The sequence below is a fragment of the Tyto alba genome, unplaced genomic scaffold (assembly GCF_018691265.1).
Source record: "Tyto alba isolate M040663 unplaced genomic scaffold, T.alba_DEE_v4.0 Super-Scaffold_48, whole genome shotgun sequence".
In the NCBI taxonomy this organism is placed as follows: Eukaryota; Metazoa; Chordata; class Aves; order Strigiformes; family Tytonidae; genus Tyto; species Tyto alba.
In genome coordinates, this window is record NW_024881324.1 from 14,223,606 (window position 1) to 14,248,277 (window position 24,672).

The 24,672-nt window shown below is 47.6% G+C and overlaps 1 protein-coding gene across 1 annotated transcript; it reads left to right on the forward strand.

Annotated features, from left to right (window-relative positions):
• The first annotated feature begins 7,557 nt into the window (after nt 1-7,557).
• IRF4 (interferon regulatory factor 4) lies at nt 7,558-24,446 on the forward strand. Its single transcript, XM_042806940.1, has 10 exons — nt 7,558-7,703; nt 8,516-8,695; nt 10,273-10,571; nt 11,080-11,266; nt 12,089-12,177; nt 12,726-12,867; nt 14,655-14,762; nt 16,044-16,397; nt 20,372-20,484; nt 22,554-24,446. Exons 3-10 carry the CDS (start codon nt 10,368-10,370, stop codon nt 22,695-22,697), a joined length of 1,341 nt encoding a protein of 446 aa, XP_042662874.1. The 5' UTR covers nt 7,558-7,703; nt 8,516-8,695; nt 10,273-10,367; the 3' UTR covers nt 22,698-24,446.
• The last annotated feature ends 226 nt before the right edge of the window (nt 24,447-24,672 follow it).

The window sequence follows — 24,672 nt, forward strand, 5'->3', positions numbered from 1 at the left end:
GGCAGAGAGGACTGTAACACAGATGTCCCAGTTGTCACAAGACTGTAGGACAAATTCCCACTTGCAAGAGATTGTACCAAAGCCCCCACCTCGGCCAGCTGGCCTGTTGAGCCCTTTGTGCTGAAGCTGCTGAGGACCCAGTTTTTCATCCAGCACTGGGCTGTAAAGCAACGTTTGATTGCACTTCGTGTTGCAGCCAATGAAGGTGTTTCATGTTTTTGAGAACTTTCAGAAAGCATTTGCTGATCTATGTACATGCTAGACTGATCATTGATAGCAGGAGAAGTTCTGACTAGACGTGCTTGCTATCCCCTCTTCTCGCCCTCCACTGAAATCCTTGTTTGCAAAGACTTGTTTCCTTTTAAATCATTATTCTACACATCTAATAGGGCTGACCTGCTTCTTTTCAAAGTGAAATACCACTGTACATTCATTTAGTGCTCACATTCACTCCCTCTAGCATACAGCCAAACTTGCCTTGGGCTGCTGTGAATGACAAGTCAGGTCTCTTCTCAGCAGAAAAACACAGGCAGATTATTTCTGTTGCTGCCTAAGGAAGAGCAATTAATAAGTGGATTTTTTTTCTTTAAGTAATTTTGATTATAGCCCCCCTTGCTCACTAAGTATTTTTCCTTTGGGGCTGTGAGTTCCTCTTTTGTCTATCAAAAAGAAGAAGGTAACACAAACTGCTAGACCATCTCCACCACCTCTTTCTCACACCCATCTGCATCTCACCACCATCTGCTCAGTAAGTCCAGGTTGAGGATTTACCCCTCACTAATCAAGATAGGATGAAACCAAATCATGTCTGAAATTGTACAGGTTAAGCTATACCTATGGTCTCTGCAATATCTCCTTCCAGAGGGGTGTATGTGCCGTAAGTGATTTCCATCCTACACTGGCCACAGACAAGGGGAGAGCCTCTCAATTTCTTTAAAGCAGGGAAATCTCAGTGGCAGCGGAGTCTATAGTTTTTGTGAAACTTCCCAAAGCTCCTTCCCTTCTGAGTCCTTTTCTCTATCATTTAAATTCCTGCTTTGCACTGCTTTTTCACAAAGGCATTCCAATTCAAAAGCACAGAAAACCCAGACAGTTTTATATGTAATGGAGAATTGCGATAGGTAGTGGGAGTAGAATGGGCAATACATATGCAGTATAGATCTTGTGGATTTTTTTAGTGTTCAGTGTTTAGTTTTCAGTGATTTTTCTTCTTGCGTCACCCTAATCCTTTCCCTCTCCAAGTCATTTTCTGATTTAATTAGCCTCCTTGCAGCTCTGTTTCTTTGAAGTGGAACCTCAACCCCAAAGTATACAAAACCAAGTTGATCTTTTGAACCCAGGAAATTATGTGGGTTTGAACTTCGATACAAATGAACCCAAGCACAGTACTTACCTTATGGTGGTATGAAAGCCAGCAAGGGTTGGTTAAAGCAAAAATATTTAAAGTGGTCACATCAGCATCCTTCCTTCCCCCGTGCATGGGGCTCTTGCAACATGATGAGAAGTCCAACAGCTGGGGTTTCATCCAGCCGCAGACTCTTGAGAAGCCCCAGACATGCCAGGAATTGACCAGCGTGCCAGCCAGTGCTCAGCGCTCCCAAAATCCCTGGAAATTTGCTTCTTCCTTGTTGGAGGAAAGGACTCAAGAGAGCAATCCTGGGGGTGGGGTGTCCCATCCCACCCCATGCACCCAACTGGCAGCCCCCCTATCACCAGCTGCATCCTTGTCCCACTCCCACAGCAGGCAGCCCAGCCCTCTCTCTGTGTGTCCCACAGGCTGGAAATGCACTCCCAAAAGGGAGTTTTTCCAAGGGCATGAATTCAGCCTTTCCTTTGTTCTTCACCATAATAAATCCTATTTAGACTGAGTGCCACCTCTGGAGTGGTCCTGCTTCTCCACTCTGGTGTGATACTGTTCCCACCTCGGTTTAACTCCTGTAATCAAGATGCAATGAAGGGTTGTGTCAGCAATAGCCACGTTCAGGATGTCTTCAGTCGAGTGCGGTGTGTAAATTACATTTACGGGCAATGCTCTGAGGTCATGACACGGCTGAAGAAATTTGGCCAGGAGGGCTTATGGTGTGAAATCTAACCCCCTGTCCACCTCAGCTTTTTGCTCCAAACAGGGAAGGTTGGATATGTAAAAAAACCAAACCAAACCAAAACGTGGTATTGCTATGCTTTGGATTTAGAAAATAAAGTGTAGCATGAATGGGATGATGGACACGTTGCTCCAGGGCGCGGGGGACACGTGGCCGCGCTGTGCCCCGCATCGCCGGCGATGGGCCGCGGTTTCCTCACCTCGATGCCGGCGGTCCCGGCAGAGAGGCAAGCCTCAAATTACGTGAGTTAAGGGAAAGGTTGTTCTCAGCACCTCCTGGCCAGCACCAGAACATGAGACAGAGATGGCTGACTCATTTACTGGAGGTCATTCGAAAATAATTTTTTTTTTTTTCACTTAAAAACAAGCCAACTAGAAAGAGCCAAAATAAAATTTGATAAAATATTCTGTCGATGGTAAGCAAACAAAAACATGTAAATGTTTTAAGTATTGAAAAGAGAACTCAAACAGATTTCTCATTTTTTTCTGTTTTGTCAAACATCAAACACACTAGATTTTGAATTTTCATATGAAAACCGAACAAGTTCTAAAAATTGGTTTTCTAAAAAAAGTTCTCCATTCTTTTTTAAAAGTAGTCTGGGAAAAGATTTGGCTTGCTTTCTCAATCTGTTCTCTGTGATAGAGATTTTTCTTTCTTGTAAATTTTAGATTCTTGCAGCAATACATCATATTCAACTTTATGTTTTCCTTTTAAGGGCCAGAACACTCCCCAGACTTAATCAGGACAGGTTATCTCTCCAAGCTGTTGTGTTGGGGGTGATCCTTTAAAAACCAGGGATTGGTATGGGTACTTAACTATTACTGAATACAACACATTTTAAAGAATGGAAATGGTGACTGATAAACAGCTGAGGTTTTCAAAAAATTTAGTGTTTCCCCTTTCCACAAAAGTGGAAGCTTTTGATTTCTTCAACCAAATGCCAAGAAGCAAAGAAACAAGAGCGAAAGCGGGTGGGAGCAGAGATTTCCTTTCAGCAACAGGTGAGTGACCACGGTCCTTGCAATGCTCATCTCCCCAAGGAGACGGCTCCCTCCCTCGCCTGAACTCACTGGGGAGAGCTGGAAGAGAGGTGAAGGTCACCAACACGTCAGCTACTCAGATGGTGGCAGTGAGTAATGAATATGTAATGACTGCCTATGAATTAAATGCATTATTTCAAGACAAAGCAAACCTATTCTTCACAAATACACATATATCTGTTCAGAAATTTTCAGAAATCCACTTTGTTAAGTGATGGCAACCACGCTTTCCTTGGGTTTTTAATTGAAAACTACTTACAATGATTTCTTTTTCCCTACAATTTATCAATTTTTTTTTTTTTTTAGATGCATAACTTTTGCTTGCTGATGAAAACATCTGGACTAGCATAGCTTGAACTGCTTTGGTGAGATGAGGAAGGAAGACACCACCATATTCAGCAATAGATCTAATGCAGAAAAAGAGAATGGAGAAAGGATGCTGCTTTGAGGTAAGCTGCTGCACTTCACATCCAACCCTGGCATATAAGAAGTCCAATTTCTTGCTCATTCAGCAAGAAACTCTCAATATTTTTTTTATTTATAATGTTAATGATTTGATTCACAACAATACTCACATGTCTTAATTTCCTTTGCTTGGTGGAATCATCAGATTTGTGTGTCCAGCACAAATGTGACTGCAGGTTTTTCTGAAGTTTCAGGAAGCTTCACCTTGTCTCTCTTGGACTGATGACAAGCACGCAGTGAGTGACCTGCCTTGTGGCTTTTCAAGGAGTGCAGAATGAGCTTTAGAAGATACTTCTAAGCAAATTTGGTGTTGTTACCAGCACCCTGCAAAATGCAGGCACATGAGCACATGGGCAGGCACACAAAATCCAAGTTTTTATTCCCTTATCAAGTTTAAAAAACCTAGCGCACTTCAAGAGTAAAGCCCACTCCTCCCATTAGGTTTAGACTGGGAATGTACCTGCCTTGTGGTTCCACATGGCTACAACAGGCAGCCTGGATGCTGGGGCAGTACCCAACTCCTACCCTTCATATTCCTCTTTGCTCCTCTGACTTCCCAAAGGAAAAACTCTTCTTTACCGTTCAGTTTCCCTGCACTCTCTCAGGGCACTCAGCATTTTCCTCAGAAGGCAGTGGTATTTACTAATTACCTCTGGCACCTGCAATAGAAACAAATACATGTTAGCAACCCTCCAGCAGCTTTTGCCCTCAGGGATACACAGCCTAAAAATGGCTGTTTCCACGTCATACGGCTTGTCACACATTTATGCATATCGAAGAAAAGAGTCTGTAAATCTGAACATTAGTTATTCCTCTTTTCAGAAATCTGTTCATGAGGCACACTCGGCTTGTATCTCCCTTCCCAGCCAGCGTGGGGAGTGTTGGCAAGCATCAGAAGCAGGTCACGGAAGGGCTGTTCAGACACAAAACGGCTTCACTGCACCCCAAGCTCAGCAATTCAGCGTGGCCTTTGAGAAAATGGCAATGTTATTGGGGTACTGGTGGGAAGGGGGTTAATAATGAGCCAAGAATAACCAGAGGTCCCTGAAAACATGTGGAAAGGTACGTAAGAAGAGGGGGGAAAAAAACCAGGAGGCCCCGAGGAGCAGGAAGTTTGTAAACATTTCGCTGTTGGTTTGCAGAGGTGAAGGTGCCAACCTTGGGTTTCTGAGCTCCTGGCCTGGTGACCCGGGACAAGGGCACCTTGCTGCTCGTGTGCCGTGTTGGTTGGACGCACACACACCAACCTTTTCTCTTCAAAGGAGAGCTGTGGGATACCTCAGGCAGTTAGGGCACACGGTGAAAGGCTATTTCAGTCCCAGGCACAGGCAGATGTACAAAAGCACGAGGGCAGCCTAATGAAAGGCAGTTTGAAATATTCTTGGCTACGAAGTGGAGGGGAAGTACGTGAAAAGAAAACAAAATGTACACCGAATCCACTCAAAATAATCGCAACTGGACTGTGAGACTTTTCTGCTTAAAATTACAGAGGCATGGCCATGTTTGCCCGTTTGCTTTATTTCTAGCAGTTTAAAAAGTTTAAAATGACTGTGTAATTAGTAATATGGAAGATATATGATAGACTAATACTATTTCAGTAGTCGCTATTTTAAATGGAGGAACTGCCAATACCCTCCCAAAACGCAAAGGGAGTGTTTATGAGACCAGAAATTACCACAACAGAGGACGCTTAAAATCACCCGTCGCAACTTGTGTTAGACTGCTCACAGAGCAGGTGCTTTACTGGAATAAATCGAAGAAATGGGGAATCTGCCCCCAATTTCCACGGTGTCTCCGAATTCCATCGACGCCGTCCACGCAGGTCTTTCTGCTGGGTGGCTTGCGAGCTCAGCCCTGTGCCTCAGTGCTGCTGACCGAAGCATGGGGTTGGGAGGCTTTCACAGCGCCGGGTCGTGGGGGTCTGGCCTGAGCTGCTGCTTTGGGCAGCGGCAAGTGTGTGTGTGGGGGGGCCTGACCTCCACAGCCCACCGGGACCTGCCCTCCCTCGCTCGCTCCCGGCAGAGCCGCAGGCAGATGGACGGCCGGCGCAGCCGAGGCAGCCCCTCTCAGCCCGGGTGGGAGCAGCGCGAGGGAGTGGGTGCTCCCTGCTTCTCCTCGGGGGGTTCCTCTTCTGCACAGAGGAACTCCCCCTGCGACAGTGCCCGGGGGGATTTCGTGGTTTCCAGCACGGAGAGAGCCCCTGAACGAGCGGCGAACCTTCGGGAGCCTCTGCTGCCAGTCATATCGCCTCTGGTGTACTTCCAACAGGTCCCTCTGGCTTTTTTAAAAAAAAAAAACAGTGTTTTTTTAGGAAGGCATGAGAGCCTTTGCACCCAGGAGAGCAAGGGCAACCTTTCTGAAGGAAAGGAGAAGTAAACTCCTGAGTGCAGGAGCATTTAACATGAGTGCCCTTTGGCTCAGCGCTGCACCTTTCCATAGTGACCCATTTCAGAGAGCCCCCCCAGCAGCTGGTCTGAAATGGCATCTCTTTGCTTTTCTGCCTTGGGTGCAATTCCCAGGTGAGTCAGCCGGGACTTCAGAGGGGTTTGGTGAAAGCAGAAGCCAGCTTTCTATGCACTGGGGGCTTGCAAGCGACTGTTGAGAAGAAACAGTCACTTTTCCTGGCATGCTTTAGTCAGTGTGACCTTAAGAGTGTGAAAAAACAGGGGGCCTGGCGGTGACGGCCGTGGTTCAACAGCAGCGAGAGCGTTTTCACAAGAGGACTTCAATTGAGTCGTCAACACAGAAAACTTCCATGAAGGCAGCAGGGCTTTTGGGTAAAGTTTGAAGGGTCAGGCACTTGCAGTGGTCTGGAAATCTTTAGAAAAAGATGAACAGGCTGTGAAATGCTGTATGTGTTCAGATCACACCATCAAGGCCGGTTAGGGAGGAATCACCTCTTAGCATATGCAAAAAGCACCCAACGAAAGTTTACTGGCGCACCGCTGCAGCATTTAATGCAGACACCACAGTTGTGTTATTGATCAGAGTTTTCTACTTTACAGACCGACAAGGTGGTCCTACATTTTTTTGTCATCTTAAATGGAAATGGTTGATGTCCAGAAACCCTGAGTAACGAAATCAGCAAAGCTAATGAGGTTAGCATCTCTTACTCATCAGAAGATTTATTTGCAAAGGCTGAATGTGCATGTAGGGGTCTGGCTTTAAGCATCCCCTCTAACATTTAGGCAATTGAAGATAGTTTCCTAATAGAGTTCTTGCTGCACAAAGACAGCAACCCACCACCCAGCCAGGTAATTTCCCATGTATGTACTGTCTGGGTTTTTTGTGATTGACTTTGTCTTCTCTTAAAGATTTCTGAACGTGTAATTCAGCTACCTCTCTATCTATATGTGGATTTCTTTGGACAAAAACAACTATTTTTTTCAAAATATTCTTCAGCATTTGAGAAAGATGGGGTTTTTTCCCCTTGAAGGGTTTGATTGAATATGTATCGAATCTACATGTTTCACACTGGCCCAGAATTTTCTGGCTTAAAAGCTGCAAAAGAGAGAAGGCACTAGAAATGTTCATTTTATAGTGATATATTTCATGATGGTTTTATACTTCATGAAGTTACAGTTGGTGCCCTTAGTACCACACAGTTTTGCCCCTAAGAATTGAAATTGGATTTTTAGAAAGCCTTTCAAATGTCTTTTGGTAGAACCGTGGTTGCTCGTCTCGATTTATGGTGGCAGTCACCTCCAATCTCAAAGACGTATTTTAATGTTTTGAAGGTGCCTTAACTCGTGACTGAAAAGATTTTGGGTGGGCATTGCCAATTCTTTTTTTAGAGGATGGATGGTGTGTTATAAACCCGGTATCTAAAAATGCCAGCGCTTCTCACTTCTCCCTCAAAACGCGGTGATAATTACATTTAAATTTCAGAAGATGGCGTTGAAGATTTGCAATTAATATCCTAAAGTCTGCGTGTAGGCTCCACAGCGGCGGCCTGCCCGCACAGAGCGCGACGGCTGGTTTTTTTGATCTGATACGTTACTGCAGAAAGGATGCGGATGCGTGTTGGAGACGTTAAAACAGAACAACAACAAGAAAGTGTCGTGGCATATAACACGTGTTTGAAACCCAAAAGGCGGTAAGAAAGACTTTCATGAAAGCCCGGACCTCGCTCCCTCACACCCCCCCACACACACCCCCCAGGCTCCCACCACGTTCGGGCAGGGGGCTGTCGGGCAGGGGAGCGAGTGGGGTGCCCACCAGCCAGCCCCGGCTGTGGTGCCGGTGCTGAACCCAGGTTTTCCCGGGGCAGCACCCCCGGAGCTCAGCGGGGCGGGAGCGGCTCCGGGCCGGGGCTGGCGGCTCCCCGGCTCCGGCTGCGGCCGCCCCGTCGGGGCTCGCTGCCCGCGGGGCCCGGCGCCCCCCTGTCCCCCCCCCCCCCCCCCATTTCACACCTTACGGGCTGCTCGCCGGGGGAGAGCCACCCGCGCCCCCCTCCCCCCCCCCCCCCCCCCCCCGGATCGCCATCGCCCCGGGGAGCAGTTTCTCATCCCCCTCCGCGATCGCGGTTCGGTGGCCCGGGCAAAGCCGGGCTGGGTCTCGCAGGGGAGAGGGTACCGGCCCCGGGTGCGGCGTGGCTCCGCGAGTGGGTGGGTGGGTGGGCGCCCCCGCCATCTCCCCTAGCCGCCCGGGGGCTCGGCCGGCGCCGTCTAGAACGTTTCTGGTGGGTGTAGCTAGCTGGGTCTTTTACAGTAAAAGCCGCCTGGCTATCATAGGTAGGAGTTTCCCCACGCTATTTATGTATATGTGTCTGTCTGTATAGATTTAAAAAAAAAAAAAAAAAAACAAAAAAACCCACCGCGGACGCAGAGAGGGCGCCGGGCTGCGCAGCCCCCCCCTCCCGCCCCGCGGCGTGTGTTTACCAGCAATGGGCATGTGTCACTCCCTCAGATGTTTTCCAGCTCGCAAAGTCCCCGCTCCCCTCCGCCGGCTCCACCTCCGGGCCGGGGCCCGCCTCCCCCCCCTCCCCGGGCACGACGCCCTCCATCATATAAAGAAACTTCCCGGGGCCGCCGGCCCAGTCGCGGTGCGCCCCGTCTCAGCAGCCGCCCCGGCGGCCCCTGCACAGAGGTAAGCGGCGGCGGAGCCCCCCACCCCAGCCGTGTGTGTCGGTGTGTCTGTGTGCCCCCCCCCCCCTCCATTCCCTCCTCCCAATTCCCGGGCTGCCGCAGCGCTCTGCCCGCCCCCCCGGGCAGAGCGGCCCCGCCGCGGGACCCGACGGGCCGGGGATGGAGACGGGGATGGGCGGTGCGGGCACCCCGGTTATCCCCCCGTCTGGGCTTCTCCTGGTGCTATCGGCATCTGAGCGAGCCGTTTCGCTTTTTTAAAAAGAAATAAATAATAATTTTAAAATTCCCTATTTTTTCCCTCTCCCAATCGGTTCCCCCTGCCCTGGGGAGGTGGTGGCGTGTGGGGAGGCGGGGAGGGGTCGCGGGAGCAGGTGGGGGGGACCCGCTGCATGCTCTAAGGTGGGGAAAAGGATTTTTGGGGGGGTCTTCACACGGGCTGTGGTGGCCCACGCGCGGGGGAGTCGCGGCCCCCACCGCCCCCCAGGCACATCGTGCGTGGGGGAGAAGCTGAGGGACTGGGTTTGGTGTCTGAGGGGGAGGGAGGGGGGTGTGCTGCCGGCTGAGGAGGGGTGTAAGGGGTGCGGAGCTGCCCCCGTGCCCACAGCAGCGTGCGCCTGTCTGACAGGGGTCTCAGAAAGTCTCCCCGTGTGTAGAGGCAAAGACTGTAAGCGAGGAATCGCTTTTTTATTAGATGTAATGGTGGGGGAAAACCCCACCAAACTAAGCTTTTGGGCATTCAAGCACGTTTTCAGATCGGGGAGACAAACCTGGTGCCAGGTGCCCATCACTGGGGTCGGTGTCCTAATGTTGGGACCTTTCCTCTCCCCGTGCACCTCTGCATGTAGCTGGGGCTCAGCCTGGCTGGCTGCAAGCTCCCGCGTCCCCGGGGACAGTGCCCTTGTGCCAGGCTCCGTGGGTTGGTGTCTTTCCACTTTTAGGTATTTGCAATGTATAGATTTGAATGTTACTATATATGCCTGTTGGGAGCAGTTGGAGGGGTAGATATGTATAGGACGTCATGTGTTCAAATGTGTCTTGCTGAAGTGAGCTTGTGAAATCGACTTTGATGTTATAGTTAGATGCTGTCTGTATAAATCATAACTGCATGTGAAGCCCTCCAAGTCGTGTGCACGTGTCTAACATTACATATGTGCACTGTCATATGCAAATACATTTTTATGCGTTTGTTTTTTTTTTTTTTTTCTTTTTTGGTTAAAAAGTAAAAACCCAGTTGAACTCTGAGCAGGACAGGGGGGTTATGCCTTAAGTCACTTGCAATGAAAATTTCAACAACCCATGTGTGCTCATGCAAAACAGTGTCGGGGCAGGGGGGGAAGTCTGTCAAAGTCTGTAGCGTGAGCGGTGCCTGGGGAGGGCAGGGGCGGGGGGGGCTGTGCCTGGTTTCCTGAGGCTCTGTACCGTGTTTCCCTGGCTCCCCGGGGCCCCCCTGCGTGCCGTAGCTGCCGTTTGGCATGATACATGTGGCACCGGGGACTGGGGAGCGCTGCCAGGGCTCTACACGGGGACTTCATGTGACCTGTGGGTTTTCCTCTCCCCCCTCCTGCCCCTCTCCCCCAGCCCCCCCCCAGCGAGCCAGTGCTTGGGTGTGTGCGGAGAGGTGGGCTCGGTGAGGCACCCCAAAACCCCTCACCCCGACCCCTGACACAAGTGGCATGAACTTGGAGCCGGGCGAGTGCGGGATGAACTCAGTGAGCTGCGGCAACGGGAAACTCCGCCAGTGGCTGATCGACCAGATCGACAGCGGCAAGTACCCGGGGCTGGTATGGGAGAACGACGAGAAGAGCATCTTCCGCATCCCCTGGAAGCACGCGGGCAAGCAGGACTACAACCGTGAGGAGGATGCCGCCCTCTTCAAGGTAGGGCTCGGTCTGGGGTCAGGGTTTTGGGACGCACGGCTGGGGCAGGAGGGGTGCCCGGGGGCTCTGGGGTGGCCCCTCGCCATCCCGTGCTGGCCGCCCGTGTCCGCAGGCTGGCTCTGCGGGGTGCCTGCTGCCCCCGGCGGCCCTGGCTCTGCCCTGGGGTCCCCCGCATTTGCGGGATGAGACCGCCAGCCCTTTCCCTCTTCTCCGCCTCGAGCTAAATGCTTGTGGGACTGCAGCACATCTATTTCCACATTCATCTTGGATCGTTTCTGCCTTCCCTTGTGCCTGCTAAACTGCGTTTCCTACCTTACTGTGCTGCTTTTTTTCTCAGCCTAAACCTGTAGGGAGTAAATTAATGCACATATAAGCACACATATATATGCTGTTTCAAGCATTGTGGACTTGCACCTTGTAGTTGATTCTTTTTCTTTTTTCTTTCTTTTTTTTTTTTTTTTTTTTTTTTCCCCCCCCTTGTTCTTTTGATCGTTTGAAATGTTTCCAGGCTTGGGCTCTTTTTAAAGGAAAGTTCAGAGAGGGCATTGATAAACCAGATCCCCCTACCTGGAAGACAAGATTAAGGTGTGCTTTGAACAAGAGCAATGACTTTGAAGAACTGGTAGAGAGAAGCCAGCTGGACATCTCAGATCCCTATAAAGTGTACAGAATAGTGCCAGAAGGAGCTAAAAAAGGTAAAGCATCTCTAATTCCCTGTGTAACAGAGTGTGAATATGTCTCATTGTAAGCATAGGAGGACCGAAGCGTGCTTTTCTAGAATGGCCCTGCAGTCTTTTTAAGTCTTTTAAGGAGCCACAATGCAGGGCTCAAGTGCAGCTTGTTCTGATGACTTAAGAGGCTGCGTCTGCGAGAGGACTGCTGGCGTTTGAGCCAGAGCGTTGAAAGGGAGCCCGTGCAGAAGATGCAGAGAGGTGCCCTGCACATCGCTGGAAGAATTGCTCTTTTAGCAGGAACCTTCCCACCAGTTCTGTGTAGTGAGAGCCAAGCAAGCAACTCAAGGGACAGGCAAAAAAAAAAAAAAAAAAAAAAAAAATTGCTTGCTGGATCTAGGTTTTGAGTTCAGGGAAGAACAGAAGTGTTTTGAGCTGGGCAGTAGGTAACTGCTGTGGGGGAAGGAGCTGGAAGTGAGGGATGCCCAGCCCACAGCCTCCTGGGCAGGGGCTGGGGGCTGTGCCGGCCCCCCAAGAAGCCCCTGGTGCCAGGCAGGGCTTGGGGGAGGCAGGGTCTTGGCAGGGCCCGGGCGGGATTGCGGCGCACTGGGTATGGTTGGGCAGCACTTTCCTGTGGGACACTGGGGAGCCCAGCGGGACAGACTGCCTCCTGGAGCTGCCTGCAAGGGAGGGCTGGGAATCATGTCCCAAACTGGAGGGCATTTTAGTCCTCCTCTTGTTCAAAGGCAAGGGGGAATTTGTGGGGATTTGTCTTCGATGTGCCAATTCCAGATTTCCTTAAGATGTGGTTGACATAATTTATTTTCACCCCTCTGGTGAATGCAGGTGCAAAACAGATCAGCATGGAAGAGCAACCGTTAATGATGAACCATCCGTTTCCAATAACGTCTCCTTACACTTCACTGCCATCCCAGGTATAACATCAGTTATGCATTTCGCTTGGTGCTTATACATTGAGCATCACCATTTCTGTGCTATGTGCTATGCTTGTCTGTGCTGGTGTGGTTCACTAGTTCTCTCTGGGAAGAAACTTTATTATGAAAACCAAGAAATTGAGACAAAGCTTTTCTAATGTCGCATGAGGCACAAGGCAGTTGATGTCCTTTGGTGTTGTTTATCCCTGAGTAATAGCTCTTTTCTGTTGGACGATAAATATTAGTGCACTGCCATTCTCTTGATGCCAGAATTGAAGCTTTTCTCTTACGAGCAGACATTTACCAGCAGTGCTCTGACTGCCTTTTGTTATTCCATCCTGCTTGTTATTTACACCAGTGGTGAGGAGTTCATTTCAAAGCCTCACTGGTGGTGGTGGCAAAGTGCCATCCATGTAGCCTGGGCAGTGCTTAGACCTCCGTGGGCCTTGGCAGAGCAAATCAAGGAGCTGAAATGTGAAAGCTGATGCAACGCATAGCATTAGTTTTGACAGCTGCTGAGTAAAAGAATATCTTGTTAAATTGAATAGGTACCAAACTACATGGTGCCCCACGAACGGAACTGGAGGGAGTTTGCCCCGGAGCAGCCACATCCCGACATCCCCTACCAGTGTGCCAGCGTCCCCTTCGCAGCTCGCAGTCATCACTGGCAAGGGCCTGGCTGTGAAAATGGTAAGATGTTCCCATGTCGGGTTGCTTGCTGAGGTTGGTCACCTAGAAGGACCGCAGATTTCACGTTTCTTATTTGCGGCTTTGATTGGAATTAACGGAAGTGGCTGGAGAGGAGTGCTGGGCTCCCTTCAAAGAGAGCCACGGGGCCCAAGGCAAGAGCCTTTGTCCTGGCTCTTGCTTTCACTGCCACCACACGTGTGGTGTGTGGGCTGTGCACACGCTGAGTTGATACAGGTCAGCTCCCAAAAGTTCTCAGCTGCATCAAAAGCCCTGAGCAATAAGAAGGAAACCAACCCCCCAAAAACCCCAAATGGGAACATGTGTTCTTTAGTTTTGCTTTCTGATTTTGGACATTCTGAGGCACACATCAGTGAGGTTTTCCCTCCAGTCTTGTGGATTAAAATGGCATTATTCTCCTGAGAGCATAGCTGAAGTTATTACTTTATTTTAGTGCCGTGTCAATGGGACAGCTTGTCATGGATTGAGTCTCTCTTGGGGCTGGTGCAGCAGAAACAGAAGAAAGGGATGTTCCCTTCCCTGAAGATCTCACAGAACCAGAGCCTAACATAGTCATTGCTTTCCCAACTCTGCATCCTTAGGAAAAAGCGTGAATTGTGAAAATTGGCAACACTGAAGCCTGCAGGGGATAAAACATAAGAGAAAGGGAACCGTGCACTGCAGACCCTTGCAGGATAACTCTCCTCAGGATGCAGGCTTTTTTCTTTGTGAGAAGAAGCAGCTCGTTCAGAAGGGTTGGAAAAGATGGGAAGCAAGGAAGGACTTCTTAGAGCAGATGCTGCATTTTCAGAGGACATCTCTCTAGAGGTTTTGGTGCAGAGGAATCTTTGAGTCTGCTAAAAAGCAAATGCTTGGTGCACTGAAAATTTTGCTGGCAGTATATTGGAATTATTAGGCAGGATCCTTTCGCTTTTAGTTGAGCTATTTGCTAATAAAAAATTGAGGTAGCAAGCTGAACTAACTCTGCCCTGAAGTACATCCTCTGCAGCAGTTAAACACACGTTCGGGTGCTTTGCTGAATTTGGAGGCAGTTGTTAGCGGCTGGTATTGGGTTTCTCACTGGGCTCTGAAACGTGTCAGGAGATGTGGGTGTTTTGTATCTGCATCACTCCGGCTTCTAATCAAGGTGGGTTCTGCTGCTGGGAAAGGCAGCGCGCAAGCATTTGTCTGCAAGTCACTTGCATCATCCTCCAAAGACTTTTACTGACATTAAGAAACAGAGGAAAACATCAGTTGCCCATGTTACAATCCATTTACTGAAAGGCATCTCTTGGAACAGTCTAACAGTAGTCCTGATAATAAAACCCTAATAGTCTCCCGATGCACGATTTTCTTTCCCTACTTTTTAAACAGTGTTAATTCCAGCTTTATTGTTATATCTGTCTTTAGTAAAATTCCTTATATGAAATGGATTGGGATTGTTTTATGCAGGCAACTTTTAAGACCACTATAGCCTAGTTAAAAATGTAAATTATTTCTGTAATAGAATGGCACAATAGATAAGGAAAAAGGAGTAAGGGGAATACTGAAGTGCTAAGGGGATATTTCATGCAGACCCAAACAAAAATACAGTCCAAATAACGTCTGGAAAGGTTGGTAGAGTTGTCATTCCGGGAAAAACTGGGAAGTAGGGCCTTTTTAAGAAGGGGGAAAGAGAGAGAGTTCCTGGTGGGGCCCAGGAAAACTCACTTTTGCACCGCTGTGATCTCTGCCCAAGCTTTTCTTTTAGGATTTAGGCAGCTGTCGTTGACTTTTGTTTGTGAAAACAGGTTGTCAGGTGACAGGAACCTTTTATGCTTGTGCCCCTCCTGAGTCCCAGACTCCTGGCATCCCGATTGAGCCAAGCATAAGGTCTGGTGAAGCCCTCGCCCTGTCAGGTAAGGTCCGTAACCCCCCGGGCTTTTTGGGGAGCTCAACGAGAGACTCCCACTTCTGACTTGCTCTAGCACCATCCCTCCTTTCTAGTGAAATGAAAAAAGAAGAAAAAAAAAACAAAACAAAACCTCTTTAATGAATGAGCTTGGTGTATGGGCCTGTTTTTTCCAGGATATTTAAACACTTGTAGCCCCAGCTCCAAGGAATGGAGGTGGTTAAAGCTAGTGGAAGTGCTTTGCTGGCTCATGGTGTTAGTGCTGGGTTGCTTTGGTGAGCCACCAGATCAGGCCTTCCCAGGGGAGTTTGGAAATTTTGGGCAGTCAGTGGGTTTTAGCTCAGTTTTTCATTTGGGAGGAGCCCCCACAAAAACTGGTGTTACCTGGGCACCTTGCTGGTGCCATCTGGCTTGGCTCTGCTTTGTTATTCCCGGTGAAAAAAAAAGGCATTTGGGAAAGAAAAGGGACATTATTTCAGCTGGGTTTGCAGATGTCTGAATGCTGGGGGACTTCCTGAATAACTCTGGGAAAAGCTGTGGGAATGTGCTTTTCACAGAAATAATGGATAAACCTGTAACATGATGCTCAGCAGGTTTCTTGAGCGGGATTGTTCTCCTGAATCAGGGTCTGTATGTATGTATGTTTGTGGATATGTATATATAAAAATATACACACATGCATATGTTATATATATATATATTCAGTGCTGTGTGAGTTCTTAGGGGTCAACCAAGTTGACCGAATGGCCATTTGAAAGTGAGGCTGGGGATTTTGGGTACAGCCCTCTTGGAGCTGGAGCTTCTCTTCGGGTAGCCGAGTGCAAGTTTGCAGGTCCCCTGTGCAGAAGCCTCCTTTATGCAAAATCTGGGGAGAAACACAGCTACTTCCTGATTAAATCTGAGGAAGTGTACTGAGCTGGTGGGTTTAATTGTGACGTGTACTTGGAAAATGTGATGAACAGCAACTTTTCGGGTGCAGACTTTTCCTTTTAAATAGAAATGTGAAGTTTGCAGGATGTTAGTTCCCACAAAATTCTCACATCAGTAGCTCTTGTAATAAAATGAGAGAACATTAATGCTACCACACCCCAAAAGTTTTAGTATTTATATTCTTTATATGAATTGTGCTAATGTGAGCCTGTCTTCTGGGTGGTGGTGGCCACCAGGCTCAGAAGTCGCATGCAAACTTGTCTCTTGGTCTTAGTGTAGATCTGAAACACAAAACATTCATACTAATGTATCACAGTGATTCTTTTTTTTTTTTTTTTTTTTCCTTTTCTCCTTGTAGATTGTCGACTCCACATCTGCTTATATTACCGTGAAATACTGGTAAAGGAGGTGACAACCTCTAGTCCTGAAGGTTGTAGGATATCCCATGGCCAAAGTTATGAGGTTAGCAGCCTGGAGCAAGTTATCTTCCCTTATCCAGAGGATAATGGCCAGAGGAAGAACATAGAAAAACTGCTGAACCACCTGGAACGAGGAGTAATACTGTGGATGGCACCTGATGGCCTCTATGCTAAGAGACTTTGCCAAAGCAGGATCTACTGGGATGGGCCCCTGGCGCTCTGCAATGACCGGCCCAACAAGCTGGAGCGGGACCAAACATGCAAGCTCTTTGATACTCAGCAGTTTTTGGCAGGTAATTTCCACTATGACTTTGATACCATTCCTGGAGATGTTACCTGGTTGCTCTCCACATCAGCTTCACGGGAGTGCTCTTTTTGTGTCACCTTACAAGTTACAGTAAGAATTACCCCTCACTTCTTCTGGGCAAGTGCAGTCAAGGGGTGGCTGACTCCTGAATAATCCTCTCAAATTCTGCTCTCTGTGCACGTTCAGTGCCCCTGCTCAAACCAGCAGGACCGAACTGATGCTCAGCTGGTGACACCCAAAACCCCACATCTCTTAGAAGCGTAAGAAGGCACCTAACAAAATAGTCTTTCCACAAATGAAGTGACAGAGGAAAGTGGATCCTGATCTTGGATCTGCTAGTCTAAGTCCTGGGTTGGTCTGTGGTCTGCACTTGTGCTGCTTTCAACTTGACCCGGGGCCATCCTGAGATCTTGCTCAGAGTATGCAAATGCCAGCATGAATTTTAGTAGAAAGCCTTCTTTTCAGTCTGTTCCAGTGTTTAAAAGATATCTTGGGGATAGGAATGATTTCACAAGCTCTGGAGTTTCCAGATTGGCTAATACTCTAAGGAAAGAGGTGCATTACCTCTCCAGAGCTCTGTGGGAAGGTCTCATTATGCACAGAGCAGTACACAGGGGGCAAGGGCACGCTTTAGGATGGTGCCTTCTCCTTCCAGCCCATGAAGGGGCAGAGCCTCAACCCTGCTTCCCAGCACTTCTGAACAATTAGAGAGAGAAAAGCTGTCCACCCAGAGAAACTGGGGGGAGCCAGTCATTGTCCCAGAGTCCCTACTGCTTGGGCAGTAGGAATACACGTTGGCCCTTTTTTTGAGATGTGTGTCATCGCTACAGGTGAACTGTGTGCCTGTGGTTTGATGTGTTTTCCCATTAAAACAAGGCATTGGCACTGGCGTGACTCTCTTGGGAGAATAATGCCTTGCAAAATTAAAAAAACCCACCAAACCCAAAACAACAGCTTTAGCATACTTTGTACTCCAGGGTTGATGCATCATCCTAGCAAAATGGTCAAGCAAGAAATGCATTTAAAGAGAGAAATCTCATATGGATGTGAGAATTGACAGTTAGAAAGGGGAATTTGAGGTCAGGGTGTTGGCTTGGGCTTCAATCACATGATAATTTAAAGACGTATAATTCTGCCTCTGATGATGGTTTTGGAAATCCCTTTCCCTTTTCTCAGGTGGTTTTTCAGATGTACTCTGGGTTCTTCCAAACGGTTGACAGGACATCTCTTTTTAGATGCTTAACCCCAAAGATAAGCTCAAGCAATACTTATTTTTTCCCCCTCCTAAATTACTTATGCACCAATGCCTGTGCAAACCCAAGCATGTGGTTGAAGTCATAGTCTGCGGTGTGTGCAAAGTGAGTTTTACATGTGTTGATGCTCAGCTAGGTTTGTAAGTGACTTGCCACGGGCGTATCGCATCTGCATGTTAATTGAATGTATAGGGGTCCCAGACTGCAGTCATGTTTAAGGATTCCCCTCTTAGGAAACTGGGTCGTTCCTTGGGAAGGGAGGCAGGAGATCTCTAGCAGGAGAGGAAATCTAGATCAGCAGAGAAAGGGACAGATGCAGAACTGCTATGGACTACAGCTGTTAGGACCCCAGTGAGGAGCTGGACCCTGCAATGCGAACTGCACCGGAGCATTGAGGCCTGTGTTGAGCAGCCTGTACTGTTGAGAAGCCTAAAATGGCAATAAATCAGAAACCAGGTGGATGGTCTTTGGGAAGTACTGCATAATAAATGCAGTAAATTGGGCTGGGTGAAGAGTAGGAGAATAGAGGAAGAGAATTTGGGAGTGTGAAGGTGGCAGCCAGAGGAGTGTTGGCTTGGCAGAAGGAGGGGTGGCTGGAGCTGGAGTAGCAGGATTGGGGGAAGGTTTGGGGATGTGCATGGGGAGCCCTGTGGTGTTGCAGGAGGTGCTTGGAAAGGGAGATGGAGTGAGTAGAGGGTTTTGGAGAAGCACAAGGCTGACCTCAACCCCCGGTTATCCTGCTGGTGGGAAAGAAAGGGCTTTCTTCTCCAGGTCCATGCCACAGGCTGCTGTGTGGCACTCCCACAAGCATTCAGGATTGGGAGAAGTGCTGAGGCCAAGTAAAACGAGGGGAAATAGGAAGTTCCCTATTAGCAATATGGTTGGACTGGCCTTGGGTGGATTGTCCTGCCCTGTCCTGTGACAGCACAGAGGGAAGCAAGATCTCAGGGAAAATATCTCTTCTCTCCTGGCATATCTCCATAAAGTTCACAGAACTTTTAGGGTGTTTGGGAGGAGACCCTGGGGAGAACTATGCTTTAGTCCTTGTTTTAAGTGAGCTGCCCATTACTTTACTCTTATAACTGACCCTCCCAGTAAGACCAGTAGTCCCAAGCCAGGATTTTTACACTTATTGTGGTAGCTGCTGAATTCACACCTTGATCTGAAAAGCTTTCAGTTAGAGTAGAAATGGCAGCAGTGTATTTTGGGAAAAGATGCATTTGTCATGCCAAGTTCAGAGGCTCTCTTTTCCCTGTATAGCAGGGGGTGCTTCGTTAAAAGACATTGGTTTTAATATTATTTTTAACTTTTTCCAGAAAGCATGAATAGGGTTATAAATTAAAATGAAATCTTTACCAATCAACTATGTAGAAATACTACAAATAATGCAGACTTTAATGAGGATATTGTGTTAGATGGAATTTTCTCTTTTCTGGAAGGAAATGCAGTGTCTGAAACACAACATAGTGAGTTTGATCCAAGTAGAAGTCTCTTGTAAAGGCCTTCCCCGCTATCTTTTTTAGGGGACACTTGGACTATTGGAATAGTTATATAACTTGACCTTTTCCCTTTGCGCAAGGCTGTGAGTTAGTGAAGAGAGTGCAGAAGACACAGGCTCTTTTGCTGGCTCGGTGCATGGCTTAAATAATGTCCTTCACCTTCCCTTGCCTTCCCGTCCCCCACTAGGCACAGTGATGACAGTGGCTCCATGACTATGTGTAGCTGAGGCTGAATTTCGTGCCTGGCAGTACTTTGAGTCTCTGGCCCTACTAAGCCATTGGTTTCAGTGCTGCTGTTGGGTGTCTGCTTGTGTGGGTCCCAGCTACCGCTGGCGTCTGCTCCAGGAGGTTCTGCTGTCAAGGCCCGATAGAAATACTAATTGGAAGACATCCTTGTTTGTGCATAGGAAATGACTTATGAGCAAGGCAAACAGAAAAATTGCAATGTTATAACTAGTTCCCTCTAATCTGTGGGAACGTCTTGGAACTCAGTGTCTTCTCCTTACCTCTCATCCTTTTCCTGACCGCTCTCATTGTCCCCTGCAGTTACTTCATCTTCTCCCACTGTGCTCCAGAGTCATCCATTTGGATCTCAGCCATCCACAAAGTCTTTTTTACCAGCCTGTACTGGTTTTCTCTGGGATAGAGTTCATTTTCTTCATAGCAGCCCGTGTGGTGCTATGGTTTGGATTTGTGATCAAAACAGCGCTGATAACACAGGGATAATTTAGCTAATGCTGAACAGTGCTTGCACAGTGTCAAGGCTTTCTTCATTTCTCACTCTGCCCTCACAGTGAGTAGGCTGGGGTGGACAAGGGTTGGGAGGGGACACAGCTCGATCAGCCGACCCAAGTTGACTGAAGGGATATTCCATACCGAGTGACCTTGTAGTCAGCAGTAAAACTGGCGGGGTGGGGAGTTTGCCAGAGGTTGCAGTTGCTTGGAGTCTGGCTGGACATCGGTTGGCTGGTGGTGAGCGATTGCTTTTTCCATCACTTGTTTTCCTTTTTTTTTGTTTTGTCCTTTTTTTTTTTTTTTTTTCTTTCTTTTTACCTATTAAACTGTCTTTATCTCAACCCCCCAACTTTTCTCACTTTTGCCCTTCTGATTTTCTTCGCCATCCCAGTGGCAGGAGCAAGTGAGCAGCTGTGTGGTGCTTGCCTGCCTGCCGGGGTTAACCCTCAACGTGGCCCTTTCTCTATTCCCAGAGCTGCAAGCCTTTGCTCACCATGGACGTCCGCTGCCGAGATACCAGGTTGCTCTGTGCTTTGGGGAGGAATTTCCAGATCCGCAGAGGCAGAGGAAACTAATTACAGCCCATGTAAGTAGGACTTTTACCTTACCTAAGAGAAACATAGTCCTTGGAGGATATGAGTCTGCCAGTGAGGCTTTTCTACCTTGTGAGGGAGGTGATAAATTCTTGAAAATGCAGCACCATTCAGACCAGAGTTGAATCCCCAGATCTACCAAGGACTGACTGATAGCCCTCAGTAGGGAAGGGCGCCTGATTTCCCTCTCTGTAGAGCACAAGGCTCATCTGTGATCTCTTGGAAATCCCTTCAAAACCTAAAGCTGAAAGGTAGCCTGGAAGATCTGGGCCGCGTTGTTACCGCTGGCCCAGTTGCACAGCGCCTTGTGCTGCCAGGCGGGTGCAGGACATGGTGCTTTCACAGCTGCAGCACCTGAAGGTGCTCCAGAATCCCAGCTGGCATCTCAGGGACCTCAGCCCTTAGTGGGATGCAGCGGCTGCCTGTGCAGCTTCAGGGTTAAGGTAGCTGGTAAGCTCACAGGCTGACTGACCACAGTTCGCACACACTCAAAGCTAGTGTTTCAGGATGCTGTCTGAGAGAGGGTGATGACGGAGACTGAGACCAGGTACTTTCTAAATTGGCTGTATTGGCCCATAAAACCACAAGAGAGGTGATAATGCACACGTTAGCAGCAGGGCTTAGCTTACTGCATCCTTGGGAAGAAGACTGGTATCTCTCTTAATTTTTTGAAAGCCCCTTTGGTAGCAGCATGGATCGCAAGCCAGATTTTTGTCATAAGCTGTGGCCTCCCCTTATCTGTGTAGCTTTTTGTGCTGCCACACCACTGCTTAGTGAGTCTCTGGGGTGGAAGGTAGGAAGCTCACAAATCCATCCCAAGCTATGCAATGGCTGGTTAGAGGTAGCTCTCCATCTTCATCTCTCCTTTTGGGAGAGTTCACTCTCTCCCATCTCCATTTTGAGTTTCCAGCTTTCCATCCTTCCTTCCTATCCCCTCTCCAGTTCCCTTCTCCAGCTCCTGTCCTGGCAGCTTCTTTGTGGGCCTGTACCTCCTGCTCTTTCCAGAGCTTTGCTTCCCCCTTACCAGTTGCTCCTCAACCGCTCACCCTCTTGGGCTGTCCCTGCTCATGGGCTGGTGGGGCTCCACCATCCCACCAAAGAGGCTATGCCCCAGGACCTGTCTGGCTCACCTGCCCCACTGCTCTCCCATCTTGCCCATGGTGGGATGGGAGGTGCTCAGCTGCCTCTGAACGCTGATGACAGGGAAGAGAATGGGGATTTTTGGAGCTTCTCCAAGGCAGCAATCCCTCCTGGCTCTCTCCTTTCCTGGAGGTGGGACCCACAGACAGCATATTTTTCATCTGAAATTGTGCCCATGTCTAAATATGGAGGGGCTGGCTGACCAGCAGGAGAGGGTTGTGGAGAAAAGTTATCCACCCTGTCCATCCCCCATGAGTAAGGAGAGCTTCAGGTGTTTGTTTTCAGTGTGCTACTTAAATACTTGCAGCCAGAGCCCAAAGCCCTGAGGGGGAAGAGACATAAGTGAAGGCAGTGTTAAATCATACAAATCCCTCTTGGTGGTTGAACAGATTCCTCATCAGAGCTTGAATGAATAGTAAGAAGAGTGATCGTGGTGTTAGATGGAAGTCTAATTTCAAACACAGTCGTTTGGTGACGTATCTCAGTCTACCTGAGGGCTCCAGGATTTCAAGTTAAGTCCTCAAAGCACTTTACAATGCAGACAAGACTTTCAGCGCTTAGCGTATGCATTTGAACACGTTGAGTGACCACAGACATGCCTGGCCTGTTGGCATGGCTCACACCCAGGGGCTGGCTAAGGGGCTGCAGTTGTTAATACATCATTGGTGTCACTGCCATGTGCCCCCCTAAATGAAGGCTGTGGAGGTAAGGAGTGTGTGCAGTTAGCAAGGCACTTGGCAACAGAACAGGCAAGGCCCAGCTTAAAACAGGGACTAATGAGACCACTGGAATTGTTTTCCCATTCTGGTAAGCAGAACCGTTTTGTCCTGCCTTGTTTTTAACTTGGAACCACTGTAAATAACTAAGATGAGGAGCATGAAATTTTGTCACATGTCTGATTAACATTTTGTCTGTTCTTAAGGTTGAACCAATGTTTGCCAGGCAGCTGTATTACTTTGCTCAACAAAACAGTGGACATCTTCTGAGAGGCTATGACTTACCAGAACTTGTGACTAGTCCAGAGGATTATCACAGATCTATCCGCCATTCCTCTATTCAAGAATAAGATCCTCAGAAAGAGTGTTTTTAAAGACACTCTAAAGATTATGCAGAGTGGAGGAGCAGATCTGGGTCGCAATTTGGAGATCCACATCACAACTGGATGTGTTCAGGGGTTCAATGATAGGAAAGTGAACTAGGACAACCATGTTGTATGATACAAATGATGGGTCTTCAACATTTGGATGCTACATCTTACATAGGTTCCACTGTTGCTGAGAATAACTCAAAACTGACGAAATTATTGCTATGTTTACGTTTGCTTACTGTTCTCCTTGGGTTTTGAGGACTGATTCTTACAGAAGACTTAAATCCAGAGTTTACACTGTTACTTTTGCAGGGCTATTTATTTTGGATTACTGATCTCAGGGAAGGTACATAAATTTGCAGTGTTCCCAATTTGAAACTGTAGCTACTATAGGTGGGTAGCAAACGTAGATGGTTTATTGAGAAGAGCTAATACATGTAAGTGGTTATAAATTTAGATTCATAAGTGTGATGCCTATATTCTTGTATAGAATATTTCAGTGTATTTTTTAAAAGCAATGCAATTCTTCAGAGACATATTTTTTTAACGCCTGACTGACATTTGTCCTGACAATGAATTTTGTTGCTGCCACTGTTATTATTGGATTAGCCCCCATAATAGCAGTTTCTAAGGTGATGCATTCATGGTACTGTGTTAAGAAAAGTGACCATTCAGTTCATATTACCTGTGGATTTAGTGTATAAATCACTAAAATTAGATCTAAAGTCCCAAAGAGCAGGTTTAAAAATAAATTACATTTTTCTTACAATTGAAAGCTACTGTGCGTTTTATATATATATATATGTATATATATGTATATATACATATATGTATGCATTAGAATTAAGTTGGTAGGCCTTGAAAATAGCACAAAAGTGGTCCTGCCAGCCCTTTTTTGATGACACATGCATGAGCCAGGATAAGGTAACCACCACCTCTGACTTAAACAGAGCCAGCTCTGCTCCGTGTGTGAACTCGAAGCTCCCTTCCAATGGTACGGAAATGAATGTGAAGGGAGAGTTCAAGGAGAGCAGCATTTGGCCTCTGATATTAAGACAGTCAAGGAAATACTTGTTTTGACATTTGTTTTCAAAAATTTTACAGATGTATGCTTTGATAAAACTTGCCGCTTTTAATGATAGGGTACTGTTATAAAGACAAAGAGATGAGGTCTGTTGGGTATGCATGTCAGTGAAATTTCCTCGTTGGCGAGCAGACCGTGTGATCTTATTAGCTTTAACTTCAGAGCATGATCTCTTTATGCTTAACAGACATACTTCACTTGACTTTCTAAATGAGGAAGAAAAACTGGTACTTGGTCTGGCAGCAGACTTGTGTTCTAGGGACTTTGAATTTATACATCTTAAAGATGCATACTCTTTTGGGATATATTATCCCCCTCCTTCTCCACAGTGCCAAGCAGAATTAACAGATCAGTTTTACTTTTGTGTTCTTTGTTACTTGAAGTGTTTTTCCTGGCTTAAAGATTTTCATAGGGGAGACCTCTTTCTTAGACATTAAAAGCACTGCTCTAGGTGACCTTCAGAGCTTCTGCATATGCTTTTGGCCTGCCTCTGCATACATTTTACTGAAAGGGACTTTTGTGTTCAAACTGAACTGGTACAATACAAATATTTGATGTGTTTTTCACTTTTTTCTAGTGGTCATTGCTTCATATGCTCATTGCTTCAGCTCACATCTTAGAATAAAGTCCTTATTCCCTACCAACTCGATTTCTATGTGTTGTTTTCAGTAATGGGGCAAATCTAAAGGGCACGGTTCTGCACTGAGAACCTGGGGAGCACTGCTGGCTATATCTATGGGGTACTGTGTTATAAGCCAGAAGTGCAGGGAAAGGTCAAAAGGTAAGGATTTTTTCTTACAAAAACATCAACGTTATTAGCTGCAGCTGGGGATCTGGTGCTGCCAGGCACCTGAGGGCTCTGCCCCTGCT